Raw genomic sequence first — 17,841 nt, 5'->3', positions numbered from 1 at the left:
CCTCTTACAATGCCTGACCGCTATGTTGGTGGAGGGGCCTGCTGTGCTAACTTGGTTGAGCTCCTCCTTGGAGCATAGAGAAGAGGCAGTGTGGCTGAAATTGTTCTACTATGAGGCTAAAATCATCTGGTGTGGAGTGCCTCAGGGCTCGGCCCAGATCCTCACGCTTTTTTATTATCTGTAGGGACACCACTGGCATACGTTATTGAATCCTTTGGTATCCAAGTTGTGTCATCCGCAGATGATACTCCACTTCTGCTGACCTATGACAATAATGTGTGAGAATCCAGATGAATTTTTTCTGCATACGCAATAGCAATAACGGGGTGGCTTAAGGCCAGTCTGCTTCAATGCAATCCAGAAAAAAACAGAGGTTTTATTGTTTGGTGCTAACCCCCTGTCGGGCTGGTTAGGGGTCTGGCCAGCAAGTTGCACCTCTCCGCCTCCAACCTCATAGGTTGCTAAGAATCTAGGGGTGCTCATTGACGCACACCTTTCCTTCAAAGCCCAGATTACAGCTGTGGTTAACACCACCTGCTGGGTTCTGAGAATGCTGAGGACATATTGAAACCTCCTTCCTTGGGATTCCCAGAAAACAGTAATCCAGGCTTTAATTCTTTCCAGACTGGATTACACAAACATTCTGTACCTAGGGACTGCAGAATATCTAATTTATCGATTACAATTGGTACAGAATATGGCAATTTGCCTTTTATTTAAGCTTCCCAAGTACACATCCATTACCCAAAACTTGAACCATTTATGCTAACTTCCAGTTTAAAAGAAGATTAGGTTCAAAGCACTGATGGTGGTTCATGCCACCTATTAAAAGGCTGGACCCAAATACCTGTCAAATAGGATGGTGGACTATTGTCCTTAAAAAAAAAAAAAAACATTTTCTCAGTTCAGCTAGGCTGTTAACGATCGTCCGCACCAAACGAAAGAAGAGGGGGGTGGTTTAGCCTGTTCGGTTTTTGTGGCCAAGAATTGGATTGAGCTCCCTCTTTCTCTCAGATGCATCTCCGAGAAGAAGTCCCCTCGCTACTGGTCCCTAAATAGCACCCAGACACACTCATTATATCTGTTGTTCTCTACAAAATCCCTCATTCATTGATTCATTCATTCAAAATACAATTTTCCTTTAATCTATCTTTAATGCCTGTAATGTGTGGGAGTCTGTTACAGACATTTTGCAGGGAAACGTGTATGTTTTTCAACACTATGCAACATCTATAAAAAAATCCTTTTAGATCAAAACAGGACCTCACATATGAGAAATGGCAGTGGGTCACAGAGATTATATGCAATATTAGTGAGCTGCTACTATATTACAATATTAAAAACATACGTCACTATCCCCGCATATTAGATGGAAACACATTTAGAATTTGGACCAGTCTGCCTGTGCGGTGTTAGTGACAGGGAGTAAGAGGGCATGAGAGAGCTGAAATTGCATCATAAATTCATGGTTGTTCCAAACAGCTCACCCCAACATATGTTTGGCCCAGAGCCGCCAAAATCCTTAAGCTGTCCCTAGTCATTTATATAAATTAAAAGATAAGTGCACAGAAGAACAGAAGTTCTTGTCTGCTGGTGGCTCAGAAGCAAGGAAGGTTGCCTCTGAAAGGAAGTGATAAGAAGTTCCGAGTTGGAATCATGTCAAGTTCCTCATATGCCCGATACATAAAGTACATACACTGAACTGTGTTTTAAATTAGCAGACAAACCCTGTCTCTGGCCCTTTACAGGAATCAAACCCCTGTCCTACAAAGCACTTTTTTTTTTCCAGTGGCATGCTTTTATTTCATTGAGCCAAGGTGGTGGACCACAGCCAAAATGTTGGCATTTATCTTCTTTAAACGGTATACAACTTTAGACACACAACTGTTGTCCATTAACAGGTGATAAAATGCTCACCCTTTCTTGCAGATAGTGCTCCCTGAACCCATGAATAGATGGGAAACGAAACATGAGTGGGGAAATTGTCATTTCTCCACATAATCAGTGCTTCTTCAAGTCTAGTAGATGATGCATTTATGGGTCAGAGTTCAACGCCCTTTTACTGACATAGCTGGTTAAAACTTGAGAAAAAATGTGAAGGCTGATTAATTTGTTTGCTCATATTTTCCCCCTAAAAAAATATTTCATAGGTATAAATGAGGGTATCAGTGGTTAAAAAAATTTGCAACAGTAAAAGGAAAGTAATTACATTACGTTACAATCACAGGTAAAACAAAATGTATGAAAACACTAAAAATGAAACCCTATTGAACATTTAAACAATCTTCCCTAATCTCCGTAATGGTAAAAAAAAAAAAAATAGCCCAGATGAATAATAGTAGAAGCATTGCATTCAAGTTCGAAAAAAATCAGAAATACAAAATCTAATGAAAAAGTGAATAGTAGGACAGCCACGATTAAATAACTGGTATCTAGACACGCCCTCCTGCTGTCTTTCATGGACTTGCAAACAAGTTGGCTTGTCCCACTGAAAGTATTTTTATCCTTGTGTTCATTAAAGATGAACAGACCAACCTGGAGGCTGTGTCTGATGTTGGTTGACAGGGCAAGAGAGCACAAGCACAATGGCTTGGTCAGTCAGAAAAAATGTAGAATGAAAAAGACTGATTAAAAACCACTACTGAGGTGAGATCCCAGGAGGTCTGATACAATTTGCAGGAGCTCCAATTCGACCGTAGCAAACTATAAAGACTTCCAAGCAGCGCCCCCACCCCCCCTTAAAATATAACTTCTGGTTTCCATCAAGACCACAGAATTCACTTTCCATGTTTATTTTCATTGTCAGTATAAAGGTTCCAGTATCTGATTTCAAAATTGGAAAATATGGTCTTTCTCAGCACCAGTTGATCCAGGATCCACAGCTCCACATTGACCCTCACTGTCAGAAGAACACATCTTTTAGAATCTGTCCCGGTCTGCGAGGGAACCTGCAGTTTGGATCTCAATATGACATTACTAAACAATTCATTGTTTGAGATTTGAACCACACTGCAGCAAGCTGCCACTTGCTTTAGGGAACTACTAAATTATAGTGAAATAATGGAATAACATATTTTTCCTAACCCCATAACTCAGCGTATCTATCACTACAGAGATCATATGAACATTTTCTGATTAACTTACAATATGCAAATTATTCATTTCTGCACACCTTTTAGAACGTGCCTACACCCTAATTTAATGACCTGTCTTTCTTCCAGCCATGTATCCGCTTATTCAATTGGTCTGATTCCGACTGAGTGGACACTAGTGTGCACGACATTTAAAGAAATATTTATCTGGTGATGTTTCTCCTTGCTTGTAGAGACAGCACATCAGTACGACCATTCAGAAGACCTCTGAGGTCCAAAAGATGAAAGTACCACATCAGTGTCGCCAGCACAGCTTGTTAGGTAGAAAACGTGTCTCTGAAATAGGGTAGCTTTCACTGAAGCTCGAATCCCAGGAAAGCTTTCCATCCTTCTGGAAAGGAGACACTGGAAGGACTGGAATGCGGCCTGAGTCATTACTATTGGCTAAATCTATTCCATAAATAATCTTTCTGTTTTGCTCATGGTGACCGGCCTAAGTGTGACTGACCAGACGTAGGTCCTATGATCACTGTAGTTATATCCCGCTGATCAGTGCTTAATTTGTGCTTGTTGTTTCCGGTGTTGAGCACCGGCACTTATTTTTGAGGGCTAGCACTTTCTTCTGCCTCAAGCATTTGCTGCGAGCAAAAGACACATATGGGAAAGACGAAGGAAGAGAAAAACAAAAAGGCGTCACACAGGGGAAAAGCAGAAAGCTGCTAGAGTGAGCTGAAAGGGCAGGGAGTGGCTGTAAATGGATTGAAGGGGCCCGAGATGGCTTCAGGATTACGCTGTCTCTGTATTCCGTGCTCGCACAGTTAATTGCAGCAGCTGCGTGTTTAAGAGGAGGGCTTTGGGCACTGGCACGTTTTTATTTACAAATTAAGCACTGCCACTGATAAAGCGTAAATAGATCAAAAGCAAGTTGGAGTTACTTGTGTTCCCGTTTCTAGGGCACCTGGCCTGGCAGTTTAGACTGGATTGTTCCTGTTGGGGCAAAAACAAGGCTAATATGCCTTTTGTCTGTCTTTGTCTCGACTGGCATAGTGGGCAACATGGAGTCTAATCTAATGCAGTCAGAGTAATTACCAGTGGCTGAAATGAATTCAAGCGTTTCACGTCACCTTTTTCTTTCCTCTGTATGACAGGTACGTACAGCCATGGGTCCTACACTCACTGTCATAAGAATCTTGCTACACCTCACTGGTGAGGCCGCACCGGGCCAAAACTGGTCTGGTATGGTTTGTGATCCCCTATTTTGAGAGGACCTCGGCTAGCAGTTCGGGCTGCACTGTTCCTATTGGTGCAAAACTAAGTGTGATTTGCATATGGCTGGCCGCTTTCTAAAGTGGCGTAGTGGTAAGGACGTAGGAAGCGCCTGCTAAACCAGCTTCAGTGGGGCTCTCAAATGGACAGAAAAACACGGATTTTAGGTCTCTTCTTAAGCTTTGCCTGGGATTCGAAGGTCACAAGGCAGAAGTAGAAGTTAATAAATATCAGAAAGAAGATAACATGATACAGTTGGCGGGTGAGTCCAAGGGGTGGCAAAGGAACCAAACATGTTATAGAGAGAAATAAGAATGATGAAAAAAACTAAGAAATTATTTAGGAAGGACAAATGGAGGGAAAAGATTACAAAGGAGGAAAGGAAAAAAGAATGCAGGAGTAAATAATGAAACTAAAATGCAAATGAGACAAGAGGAAGGGAGAAGAAACTGCAGGAACGGAAGGTAGCCTTCTTCCGGGTTCAGTTCCCGGGGAACTTCGTTGAAACAACCAGTATCACAGGCTTCACTCACCCTGTGGCAGACCTAGAGTTCAAAGTGTGGGTGGTTATTCTGTTTTTTTCTGGCTACTCCTTTGCCTAGTGGGCAAAACAATAATGGACGAGAATGCACACCTAGGTATTTATCAGTGGCTGAGATTAATTCAAGCATTCCTCCAATCCCCTTTTCTTTTGTTCTCCTTTGGGCAGCAGTTAGGAGCGCTGCATGGCCATTGGATTGGGTCATTAACAACAGTCAGATATTGAATGGATTTTCAGAGCTGACACATTGGCGACATTGAAACTTTGCCTCTGAGAACAAGATGTTTTCAATAGTCCGATAGCACGAATTCCTATCCTGTCTTGCCCTAGCATCCTGCAAAGGTAATTTAAATTGCAGTTTAACTTTGGGGAAATTAAAAATGGTGGTGTTGTCTTTAGACCCTAATGGGAACAAAAGTGCTGCTTTTAGGATTCTACGGCCAGATGTACAAAAGTTTTCCGTGCTTTCAAACAGTACGATTCGCAGAATCGGGGTGTTTGCAACCGCTAAAAAACATTTTAGCATGTACCAAACCCTATTTTGCGATTCAGTAACATATTAACAAATTGCAACATGGGTTATCGATTTGGTATTAGGAAGGGGCATGTTTAGGGTGTCCCTTTCTAATAATGACTTGCACTGGAATGTGGGAATGTTTTGTGACCGAAATGTGGTCGCAAAACATTCACATTTTACTGACTCCTTGAAGGAGGTGGTAACCTGTCTGCAAATGGGTTTATGAATGTGGGTGAAAACATTTTTGTTTAGGAGCAGGCAATGGTCTCCTGGTCCTCTGCCTCCTTTTAGTAAATGAACAAAAACATTTTCATTTATCTTTTTGAAACACATCCTGTTTTTCTTTAAAGAAAATGGGCGGTATTTCAAAATGATAAATTGCTTTATTGAAAAAGCAATCACAGACATGGTGGTCTGCTGACCCCAGAAGGCCACCATCCCTGGTATTCTTTCAGTTCACAAAGGGTCGCAAAGCGAGAACTACCCCATGAATATTAATGAAGTAGGTCTATGTGCAACCCAATGCAACTCGCGCAATGTGTCAGAGACACATTGGTACATGGGTGTTTGCGATTTCCTAATTGTTATATGCACAAATTCGCAAATAGGAAATCACAAGCTGCATTTTTCATACATCTGGCCGCTAACATGTGAACTTCTAAGCAAGATTTTTTTTATCACCGAGCCAGTGTTCTAACTCCTAAATTAACATGTTTTTTAAGCAATTAATATTATAAAAACACGGACAATTTGATGCTCCTGATCCAATTTTAAGGTAATTGATCTTGCAGGTTCCTGGTAATGCACAATTCACTTCTAGTGTGTTATTTAAACTGACAAACACCGCCTCGAAGCAGACGGTAAATAAAATTCAGTCAAGAAAAACAGTGAAAGTGGACTGAAAGAAGGTACTCTTTGATTGACTGTAACTTCGCCACACAATCTCCTCACTTTCCCCTCATCTTGACACATCTCTAAGGGAGAGTTCACCTCTTTCTCCAGCAGTTCAAATAGGAAGAAAAGGTGTGAAGCCCAAAAAAACATGCTTTTAACAAGTTTAGAAGGGGGCACTAGTGTCTCCTCATCAGACCAAACCTAAGAGCGGGAATGAATACAAAGTAAAGGACATGCTATTTCAAGCAAAGAATGCAGTGACTGAGTCTGTTCAGCAGATCTGAGCCACACAGTAGTCCAAACCGAGAGATCTGAATAGAGATTTTCATTGCATACTAGACAGAATGTCTCACACACATAATTGAAAGTGGTTTTCTTTTAAAAATGCGCCGCCATAGTATTTACCACGAGTGTTACCTTGCTGCTAGATGGGAAGTAAAGCAAATGTGTTGGATAAATTGCTGATGTTAAATACAGCAGGCCTTCAGGTCGCGGCGTAAACCGTAAGAGGTTTGCATATGTATATTGATAATGTTCCACAGGTTGGCATCTCTACCGACCCGGCCATCCCTTTCTCACAGGGCCTATTTAATGATGGAACAACCGGGAAACTCAGTATGTATTATTGATTACCTCTGTAAGAATGACCATGGAATTCTGTGAGAATGATTATTAGCGCAAGCAATTGTCGAAATGAGTGGACGGTAAAGGGTGAGGAGTGTATGCTGAAGTGGAGTGGGTCCATCTTTCCAAATCGGGCTTAATTTCCAAAGAATAAATTATGCATATGCCTCCATATCAAGCAGTGCCTAAGAAAGTATTTTAGATTTTTTTTTTAATTCTTTAAAAATATGCTGATCTGGGTACCTCAGAGAGTAACCTTCTATTAGGGAACAAAAATGGCAGGTATTTAGGTTGGAATGACCTAAAGACTAAACATTTGTGTCTTCCTTGGAGGGAGAATTATTCTTTTCCATACACCAGCATGGACTACCTCGTGACCATGCATAGCTTTTTCATGTAGACCATTCAATCAATCAATAATTTATAAAGCGCGCTATGTACCCGTTAGGGTTTCGAGGCGCTAGGGGGGGGGGGGGGTGGGGGGGGTGCTGCTATCGTTTGAAGAGCCATGTCTTGAGGAGTCTCCTGAAGGTGAGGAGGTCCTGGGTCTGGCGCATTTGATTTGGGCTGATGGCTAGTGTAAGCGATACACTAGTTACCAGGCGTGGCAACCCAGCATCTTCTCCGGCCTTCCATCACCATCTATAGATGTAGGTGACAACAACAACAATAATGGAGGAAGTGACGCAGTGCAGAACACGGGCGGGAGGAGCTGAGAGGAGGAGGAGCATTAGGCACCTGGGGCACTTGGGCGTTTGGGGCCTGCGGGTGATACCATGATACCGCCGAACTGATCTTTGCCGCCTGCACCACTCTACATAGTTGGCACCCAGCATCCTGGAGCACCTTCAGCTCTCCCACTCCTCTCCCCAGTGTCCCGCCGTTTCTGGTGTTGTGGTCCACATTGAGAAAGGGAGGCGGTCCGCGCGCCCCGAGTGCAGCTCAGAAGGAGTAAGGAACAGGAACAAGGCAGTTCCTCTGTGCCACAAACCCTCCATTTCATTTTGATTTTACCGCTGTCCCCCCACTTGCCTACCATCGCACTACAGCCTGCAGCAACTACGCATGTGCCTGCTAATAGCCAACTTGGAGGGGTGAACTCTAATAGTTTTCAGCCTAAAATTACATCCAAATGTAACTTCTTAAAGGATCCTGGGGCCGACATTTTTTCCAGCACCACCAAGATCAAGGGGCTGCCTGACCCCTTAAGCCCCACTGTGATCATTCATATTGGTACTTCACCCTTCCCCCCCCAACTAATCAGGAAATGACCCCAAAATGCTGTGAGGCACTCGAGAGCCCTGAATTCACCTTGGCCCTCCCAGCGAAGGGCGTGCTTTAGCCTCCCAGAGCAGGGATGAGGGGCGGGACACCAGCTCTTCTTCGAGTACCCCTTTCTGCCATCAATGGCACGCAGATACAGATGTGTCGACGATAATAGCAACGGAAACAAACTTCCACTCCACGGTCGTGGGTAGGAATGAGTTATTGCTTCTAATCAATCAAATGGAGGAAGAAGAAGAAAGGAAGAGCAACCTTCCTGTGACCGTGTCTCCCTGTGAAGTTGAAACTAGTAGCCTTAGGTCACCAGAGGGAGTGTCTCAAACAAATGGGGTCCTGCGTCAGAAGAAAGGGAAACCTGTTTATGACAACAACATAAACAAATCTGCCTATATCGAGGATGATCTAGGAGCACTGTGAAAAGACGTTTCATAGCTCAACACCAAGGAATGGGAGAACATGCTGGCTCCATACGGCAAGGGTGCACCGAATAAGTCCAGCCCCACTACATCAGCCACCAGGGAACTCCAAGGGCAGCTCTGGGTATCAGTTGTCCACACAGCAGAGCTCTGTAGAGTTTATGAACTTCCAGGCTAACAGAATGGACATTTAGATCAGCCTTCTGAACACTTTGGCAAAGTGAGTGGCTGGAATTGACAAAAAGATATCGAACCTGAATACCCTGGTAAAAAGGGCACAGGTCCAAGCGAGCGTTTTAAGAATCATATCACAGGTGTAATGGCTCTCTGGTTCTTATTAAGCTAGCCACACCCACATAGGGGATGACTAACTTATTGGGGGACTTGAAGGAAGCAGCCAATGGCAGGCCGCAAAAGGACGATGGCACAAAGCAAGCTGGTTGGGCTCCAGCAGCTTAGAGCACTCCGGCTACCCACAGAAATGGCGCAACCAAGCCTACCATTAATGAGGTCGAGGAACCGCAGCATGGAAACTTGAGAGACAGCCCAGCCCCATAGAGGGCAACCATCAGTTCGCAGCGCCCACTGATATGGTGTCCAGGGAAAACATGAACTCCTCCAACTGGCACAAAAGACACTGGGCAGGAACAAGTAACATGTACAGAAGAGCCAAAACATGAAAGATACAAAAGAAGGAAAGGCTCAAATAAAACTCTAACTCAACCTTGTAACCTGGTTGCCTACCCAGCTTTTAACACAAGAAAAGGCCCAGTCTCTACCACTCTGGTTCACCAACAAAAACTGCCCATAGACCCAGAAGAAGTCACTGTAAACCAGGGCTTGGATTCAGCAATCTGTCTTAGGCCCCCAGCCCTTATTATCCTGGAAACCCCTCAAGCCATAGTCTCAAGGGATCCTATGGAGTCAGATGCATCACACAACACAGAACCCCTTCCCACCTACTATCAGACGACTAACCTTGATGAGCGGATCCTCATTTCTCAGAAGCCTAACTTGGAGGGGTTGACCCAAGGTTCAGTTCCAAGTGCCAAAGGACTCCTGGTTAACCCTAAAAATGAGCCCTGCCTAAAGAGCAAGGATTCAGTCATGTGCCCTGGACCAGAGGGGGCATCCACTGGCAGGCAGGCCTCACCCACGCCGGCTTTACCCCCACCTGCCACCCTTAATATGGAGTGTAGGAACAAGAGCAGGATTACCTTCATATGCCCTGCACCTGAGGGGGCATCTGCCAGCAGGCAGGTTTCCTCCCCTACTGTCACAGGTCACTGTGGTGCCTCTGAAATGCTGTGCAGGAGAGCTCCAGTACCAATAGAATCCTGCCTTGGTCCTCTGTATGGTTCACACCCTTTAACCCCTACAGCTTGCATGTAACTTTACCCAGAATACACATTTAAGGGCCTTTTCAACATTCTAAACGGAGTAACATCCTTAAGCTAGTATGTTCTCCGGTCTCTCTTGGTGAAGTCTCATTGCAAGACATCACCTCCAATAAATTCATCCATCCAGGTCCCGGACAGACAATGAGATCACCAAAGTATCTTGGAGTTCATTTGATCTGCCCAGGAGTTCCTTGGGAACGTGGAGATCTTTAGGCAATGGGGGATCATAATCATCCCCCCTAAGAGAATTCGGGTACCCACATGTCTTGAAGCATAAAAAGGAAGAGGCCCCCTCTATGTCGCGATCTAGAACAGTCTACTAGTTCTTAAGAAATGTTCTCAACAAGTCTCCAACCTCGTCAAGACAGTGTACTGTCACACCATACGACCAGCCTGTCCCTGGGTCTGAAGAACTAGAAAATTAGGGCTGGCTGTCGGGAACTTAAATTTAGCCAGACTGTTAAGATGACAGAACAACAATGAAACTGCTAACCCGGATTGTGCACTAAAGGTAAGCTCTTGGAACAGCAATGAACTCACAAGCAAGGTGGAAGATCAAGAAATCCACAATATCTGTGGTCCTTCCAAATAGTACTGCTCCAAGAGACCTGGTCACAGAAGTCTTACCAGCTGGAGGTTTTCATAATCCACTTCATAACTGCATCTAAACAACACAAGAACAGGTGTTGCAAGGGAGGTCTCGCCACTTACGTATCTGCCTCAAGTACAATTGAGTCCAGGGCCAGAGACAGTGACGATGATGAACTGCAGGTAGTCGACCTGTTGTCCTAACATCGGATGGCCAAACCAAAAAAAATCACCTTGGTGAAGGTCTACTTCCATCCAAATTCTAAAACATTGTCTGCAGCTTCTGATAAGCTGATTGACATCATAACGGGCGTGAGTTTGGAGAGTCTGAGTAGCGACCTCATTGTATCAGGTGACTTTAACATGTGGCTAATGAGTGTACTACCTGCCAACGAGATCACAGAGGCGCAAGACAGTTACTGGCTGACCCCTCCTCAGCATATTCAGAGGTGGCATAAAGACAACAAGAGAGGACAACTCCTGCAAGTTATCCTGGAAGGCCCTGGTCTTAGAACTCTAAATGAACACATCCCTCCAGATAAACCCCCGTCCTCTCATATTTAAGTTCCTTTGGGGCATCCCCAATCGACTGCACCTTCATAAGTCCGCCCTTCATGACTATCACCTCCTCTTTTGGCTTTGGGTAGAAAACAGTCAGGGACCACTGTCCACAAGGGATAACCTTCGATATCACACCAGGTGCTCATGCACGTGCTGCTGACTTTAGGAACAACGGGTTTTCAACCATCCTCAAACGGATAGGGTAGATACTGGACTCCCTGCCAGGGCTTGCCTCGGGAGCTAAACAGCTAATGGGATCCTTTGGCAGATCAGCAGCAAAACTGTATTCCCATTTCATGGCGTGGCTCAGTCCTCCCTCCAATATTCAAGGGTAGAGACCAAAGCCCCTGGTAACTACCGGGTGATAGCCTTAATCAACAATGAGGCCAAATACTTTGAAAGGGTCATACTGGATAAGTCACATTGAGCCGATACCAATCGCATCATTCTGCAGAATCAAACTGAGTTCACTAAGTATGCAGGTACCTCTGCTAACATCATGGCCCTCTCCTTACTAACTGATCAAGTCCAGCTCAACACATCCAGCACGCCTGGGTTTCATTGACTACAAGTCCGCATTTTAATAAGGTCTATAGGGGGAAGCTCTGGCACAAACTGGCTGCTTTCAATATCCCAGGTGTCCTACTAAGAGCCCTGGAAATTCTACACAAAGCCACATTGGTCAGAATTAAAATAGGGGACGATCCTCACTTGTCTAGGCCCATTAACTGCATTTAAGCCCTTAAGCAGGGCCGTGTTCTTGCCCCGACATTATTTAACCTGTTTCTGTCTGATCTTACTCCAGCTTTAAACACATAGAAGCCCCCCAGCTTAGGCGGGTGAGAATACAATCTGTCAAACCTGCTGTACGCAGATAACTTGGTCCTGATTAGTAGAACTAAGGTTGGCTTGCAGCACCTTTTAGATATCACCTTAACTTACACAGCCAGGAACGGGCTAATAATCAACAAGAAGATCAGGATTCTCGTAATTCATTGCCCTAAACTACATAAACCTATGTGGTTGTTAGATCAAGAAACGATAGGGGCAATCAAAAGCTTCAGGGACCTTGGTGTCCTCCCCAGTGAGAACAGGAGAATCGGGGACCAAATAGAGGAAATCAGAAAAAAGATTGCAAAGATTGCATACGGGGTGTCGGTCCCTCCACACAAAACTGAAAGGCCCCCACTCACGCTGCCCCTGCAAGTAGTCTAAACAAAGGTCCTTCCAACCCTAGTCTATGGATGTGAGGCCTTAAGGGGCTGAGACAGTAATATCTTGGACAAATTGTTACTTAAAATCTACAGATACATCTTTCAGTTACCTTCTGACTCATCCCCCACACAAATCAGGCTGGAGTTCGGCATTGTTAAGCAGTCAATCACTCGATTGGCGGCCTTTGTGATATGCTGCCATAAATTAAAACTGGCAAAGGAAGGCTCACTTGGTTACTTTCTTTGGCAGAACTGGACACAGATATCTGTTCCCTAGCCAGGGCCTATTTGTTGCAGGCCCTGAACACTCTGGCCTAACAAATGCCTGGTATCTACCTATAAGCCATCAGCAATTCAAAATCTGACAAAAAAGCAAGCTCACACCTGCTCTCGCTGCTAACTGACAAGGACTTCTTGTCCCGACGACGCCATGGCTGGTTGACCCTCCAAAATTACAGGAGACTGAAATCACAGAGTTACTTAAGTGAAATCTTCAACAATTGAACCAATGCCCAGTTTATGAAATAAGGGTTGAGGCTACCGCCGACCTTAAACCACCTGCCTGCACGGAAAAGACTGGGGGTGCATGAGCCTTGTCACTTATGTACCCAGAGCCAAAAAGACATTGACTGCATACTCTGCCTGTGTCCCACCCTCATGGAGGACCGGCGTGAGTTTCTCTGGTGACCATGGAACGCATGTGGCATCAGATCTTGCAAAGGAGGCCGTGATGGCCTATTTTGAGTCATCTGACACTAGGTTGAATTGTGCTCTGGTTCAATATTTCTGGAGGTTCAAGAAAAAAATTGGGCTTAGATTCACAAGGTGGAAAGGGCTTGGACTGATTATGCGACATACTGTCTTTCTCCCAGGCTTATTGTCTTCCCTGACATCATAAAGGCACTGAGCTCTTGGGCGCTTTACTTCAACCCCTACTGCTTTCCTGCTTGCTACTTGCAACTCTATTTGTATCCCTTTTCAGTCCCATTAGGCATACTTTGGCTCATTGCCAGGCCAGAGATGTCTTGCGATTTAAGTTTTGCTGCCCCTCGCCCATTGCTGATTGTTATTTTACTGACTTTTCCCGCTCACTTGGTAATGGTGGCCCTAGTGGCAGGATAAGGCCTTTAGACACCCAGAGTGCTGCTCCGGCACACTTTGTGACAATACTGCCTGCACTTGACTCCAGGTTAAGGCCTTTAGACGCCCGGATTACTACGCCAGCACTTTCCGCGATAACACAACTTGCAATTTACTAGATCGGGCCTGGATGCAGGCTTCATTCGTGTCTGTAATTTGAATGAATTTTAACCTGTTTTTACTGTTCATTTGCCAACGGCTTTTAGATTTTAATGTGATTGAGAGCCAACCAAATTCACTTTGCGCGGCCCACTCATTTCTAGGTTGAGCAGAGCAGTGCACAAGCGCTGCTTTGCCGACGTGTTGGTATGTATCTTGGTTTTTATCCACACCCACTGCACGCCCATCACTATCACTTGTTCGTGGCTTGCCTTTCAAAAATGCTTTCTTTTCGTTGGTAACTGCTTTGTTTGTCCCTCTTTAGGGCGGTTGTGTTACCTCCTTGGCAATCGACCCTGTTACATGGATAATTGCACGTTTACCGATAACTTTGACTGCAAGCAAACTTTTTCCTTTTGTGTGTATCCTTCATGCTCACGGTGGCGCTTTGAATCAGCTTGCTTATGCGGAACAGTTTTACTTTTTATTTTCAGACTGTGTGGCCAGTAAAGTCCAGTTAGTAATTTACAATGCTAACAGCTCTAACTCAAGCAAATGCAAGACCCGTTGCACTGCAAATGTTTGTTATCTTTGTAGCATTTTATTTATGTTATTTTACCCAGGACTGTTTATGCCTAATGCCACATTCTAGGAACCATGTCTGCTTTATGTTCATGTGTCTCTTTTTAAAGTGTATTTTATTCTGTACTGTATTGCTTTGCAACCGTTTTATTTTTTATAAATCAAGCAATAAAGATTATTATTATTGTTATTATTACTTACCAGAAGTCTGCTGAATTTGGACAGAGCAGTGAATGCGAACCTTTGGATTACGCAGGGGGACAATGAGTATTTTAATGACCAGACCAGCCATTCTTAAATAATGCTTAAAATGTTGTAGTGTGATCATGTGACTTATTTTGGCCAATCCTCTTATATATATTATAGTCCCCCATACAGGTGGTGACGAATTTGCCTTCCCCGATCAGTACAAGGCTCACACATTCTCTGTTCCATGGTCTTAATGTTCCTTGTCTCTTATACATTTTGCGTTGAAGAGACTCTGGTGGTGATCTCCCAGTGGGTGAGGTGGAAAATGGATCTTTCAGTAGGACCTTATGTTGCTTTGTTATGGTTGATTCCCTTCCATTCAAACATTAGCACTGACCTTTGCTTGTGTTTTTGCATGTAGGGATGCTTCTAGCCATCCTTGAGCGATGTGGTGTGATCCCGGAGGTTCAGATCCTCAATGGGAACCTGGTGGGTGCTGGAACGGTGGCAGCTGGGTACCAGAACTTCATTATATGCATCGAGATGCTATTTGCAGCCATCGCTTTGCGATATGCCTTCACCTGCCAGGTGTACCGGGAGAAGAAAGAGAGTGCAACAAGTAAGTTTAAAGTCACTCTAATGTGCTGTGAGCCTTTGCATTTGTTTCCCTGTGGCCAAAATAAATAAATGACAGACTTCATCTGATAATGACTGCACTATGTAAGTAGTCTGGTCATTTACTATGTTACTAAAGGCCGATGAAATGATTAGGTCTTCAGCCTTCACCTAGGGTTCCTTAATGCCAATATTGCTCCTCTACTGTCTGCTTCTAATGTGTGATCTGTACCGAATAATTCAAGCAGCTCTAGATTTCATCTATCTCCCCCATCTTTTATATCTTATTTTGCTATCTTACTTCTTCCGCAAGAGTTTAGAAGTAGAGCTTGGACAATATCTGTCTCTGATGAGGTAAGATTTGAACGGTTTATCTTTGTGTTTTTTCTATCTGCAATCTCTGAAAAGATAGACAAGTGTTTATGTATTATTACAAAGCCTTTATGAACACAATCAAGTCCAAGAGGGGAAAAGGAGCATTGAGTGGAGAAAATGAATCAACTGGTATCAAATAGACGTCAACACATATTGTCGGAATACCAAACCCACCCAGTCTATGTGCTCACCACAACCATAGCGTAGACTATTGGATGCAAAAGGTATTTACTAAATCTAGAGGTTGTCAAATTACCTCAAGAAACGTAGTCACTGCCTAGCATTTCTGAAATTTCAGGACAAGCCATTCCATTTTCTTGTTTCACAAGCGGAAAAGACTCGCATTTCAAATGTGATCTCAGTAGATGAAGGGACCTCAAAATAGCTAACATATCAACCAGTGAGAATGCTGCAGAAGATGGACTGCCTAGCAATGCATCTATGCATTTTTAGAATACGTGCGGGTAGGAATAGTATGGGGCCCCAGCTTACTTTGCCAGGTACGCTTCCATCCACCTCTGAGCCATTGAACCAGACGCGTTGTAAATCCATGCAGTGGTTTCTGCGGATTCTGTCTGGCAAGACTTGACTAGCCTTTCAGTGCTAGCGGGTTTGCGGCTTCTGTATTGAACAATGCCAGTCCTCCCTCCCATGCATCCCTGACTTATGGACTAGTTCACACAAAGGCTTTATTGAAGGCCAGCATGAGTAATTTGGGACATCTCTACACGGTTCATCCTTACACTTGTCCTATTCAGGTTGAGGGGAAATGTCTCCCCTAGATCTATTCACATACTAACATTTGCATCACACAGTGAAGGACCGGAGTCCTTGCCTTTCATCTGAGCCGGAGGTGGCCTTCTCTCCGATGCAGCGAATATGTTCATCAGGTGCTAGATAATAGGCTTCACTTTATAATTTGTCTTTTGGAGTGATGAATTGTTAAAGGACGTCTGTTAGGCTGTGTTGGGTGTTTGATGTGGTCGTTGCTATCTCCGAAAATGTCTGTGCTTTCTACTCTAAACAGACTGTGTGGATCTCTATAAATAGCATACATTGTTTAATGCACTTTACATCCTCCATAGGGGTTATTAAATACCTGCTCCCTTCACAAAGGCCTTGCTGCATGTGCACCAATGCAGATTTCATGAATTTAACCTGGTACTGTTTGGGCGGTCAAATCAGATTGGAAGGGTATACTTAATGTCCTTTCTGGCATCACGGACTGCTCTTCGGTGGTGTTTGGTGGCAGCTCTTGATATCCACCTATCACCTTACCTTCATGTTCTGTTGTTCTATTTATATTTTATTTAGGAAATGGCACCGTAAAAAGATGACCTGTAATAATATGCAAGTATTGTAGATGAGGGACAAATGGTCCCATAAAGTTTGGTTCTGCAATAATTCTAGGTTCCTCTGATTTAGGCTGATTTATTACCTGTTCCCGTGATCACTCTTTCCAGTGTTTTTGCTTGTGATCTCCTAGTCCATGGTTTCCTTCCTGCTCTCAGCCAGGACCTCGTCTTAGAAAAGCATTGATGACTACATAACTTGCCTGTTTATGAGTAGTCGCTGAGTTGACATGGACTTTCTTTTTCTTTCTCAAGCCACAGTGGCTCCGATGCAGAGCATCTCTAGTGGACTGAAGGAGACCATGAATCCTAACGATATCGTCCAGGATGCTATACACAACTTTTCACCCACGTACCAACAATACACACAACAGTCAATGCAAGACTCCGAAGCTAAGGCTCAAGGGCAGAATGGACATCTATCTTCTAACTCCAGCAGTGGGCCATCTAGCAAGCGGAAGAAACAGAATGAGAAAATGATGCTCATCATCTCAGACGACGAACTATAAAAGTGTCGACCATGGAAGTTCTGCACTAAAAAGTGACCAATCATCCCCACACATGCCTCTCACGCAGGTCAACCTGCACAAGATGGAGTAGCATTTAGAGACCCTGGTAATCTGTGGAGCGTGGATGGAACAATTGTGCTCCAAAGGTTGTCTGGACAACCAGTGGGTACAAATGCCAGCACATTTCGATGCAGGTGGAATGTAAGGTGATGCTCATGAGTTCAGTAATGTGGGATATGAACATGTAAAAAGACAGGACTATCAACCTCAAAGGATCTATGGGCCTACTCAAAGTAGTGCATTATGTCCTCGAAGTAAAAATATCCTGCAGCTGGAACAGCAGCATCCACGCAGGCTAACACCATGCCCGTTTTCCCATTTTGTCTCCGGTTATCAGTCCTTTGGTGTGCCCTTGTAACTTTATCGGGTCTGTTACTCAGACACAGCTCGTTGTCTCACCAGGATGTACATATTTCCGCGCAGGTGTGCCAGAAGACGCTCACATGTATAACCTAATACAATTAATTTTATTTCGAGGTAAACCCACTACATTTATCAAAACACTGAGGACAACGACCAGTGC

At 44.1% G+C, this 17,841-nt stretch overlaps 1 protein-coding gene across 2 annotated transcripts in view; it reads left to right on the top strand.

Annotated features, from left to right (window-relative positions):
- The window catches only part of TMEM184A (transmembrane protein 184A), a 141,335-nt gene extending 123,701 nt beyond the window's left edge, over positions 1-17,634 (top strand). For both annotated transcript variants that reach the window (XM_069209918.1, XM_069209920.1), the window contains exons 8-9: positions 14,829-15,026; positions 17,005-17,634. In XM_069209918.1, the coding sequence (XP_069066019.1) occupies positions 14,829-15,026; positions 17,005-17,258 (452 nt within the window). In that variant the 3' untranslated portion in view covers positions 17,259-17,634. The remainder of the gene's footprint in view (positions 1-14,828; positions 15,027-17,004) is intronic.
- The last annotated feature ends 207 nt before the right edge of the window (positions 17,635-17,841 follow it).

Source organism: Pleurodeles waltl, chromosome 10 (assembly GCF_031143425.1).
Source record: "Pleurodeles waltl isolate 20211129_DDA chromosome 10, aPleWal1.hap1.20221129, whole genome shotgun sequence".
NCBI classification, from domain to species: domain Eukaryota; kingdom Metazoa; phylum Chordata; class Amphibia; order Caudata; family Salamandridae; genus Pleurodeles; species Pleurodeles waltl.
The sequence above is the reverse complement of the archived record's forward strand: the minus strand, read 5'-3'. Positions and strand labels throughout refer to the sequence as shown.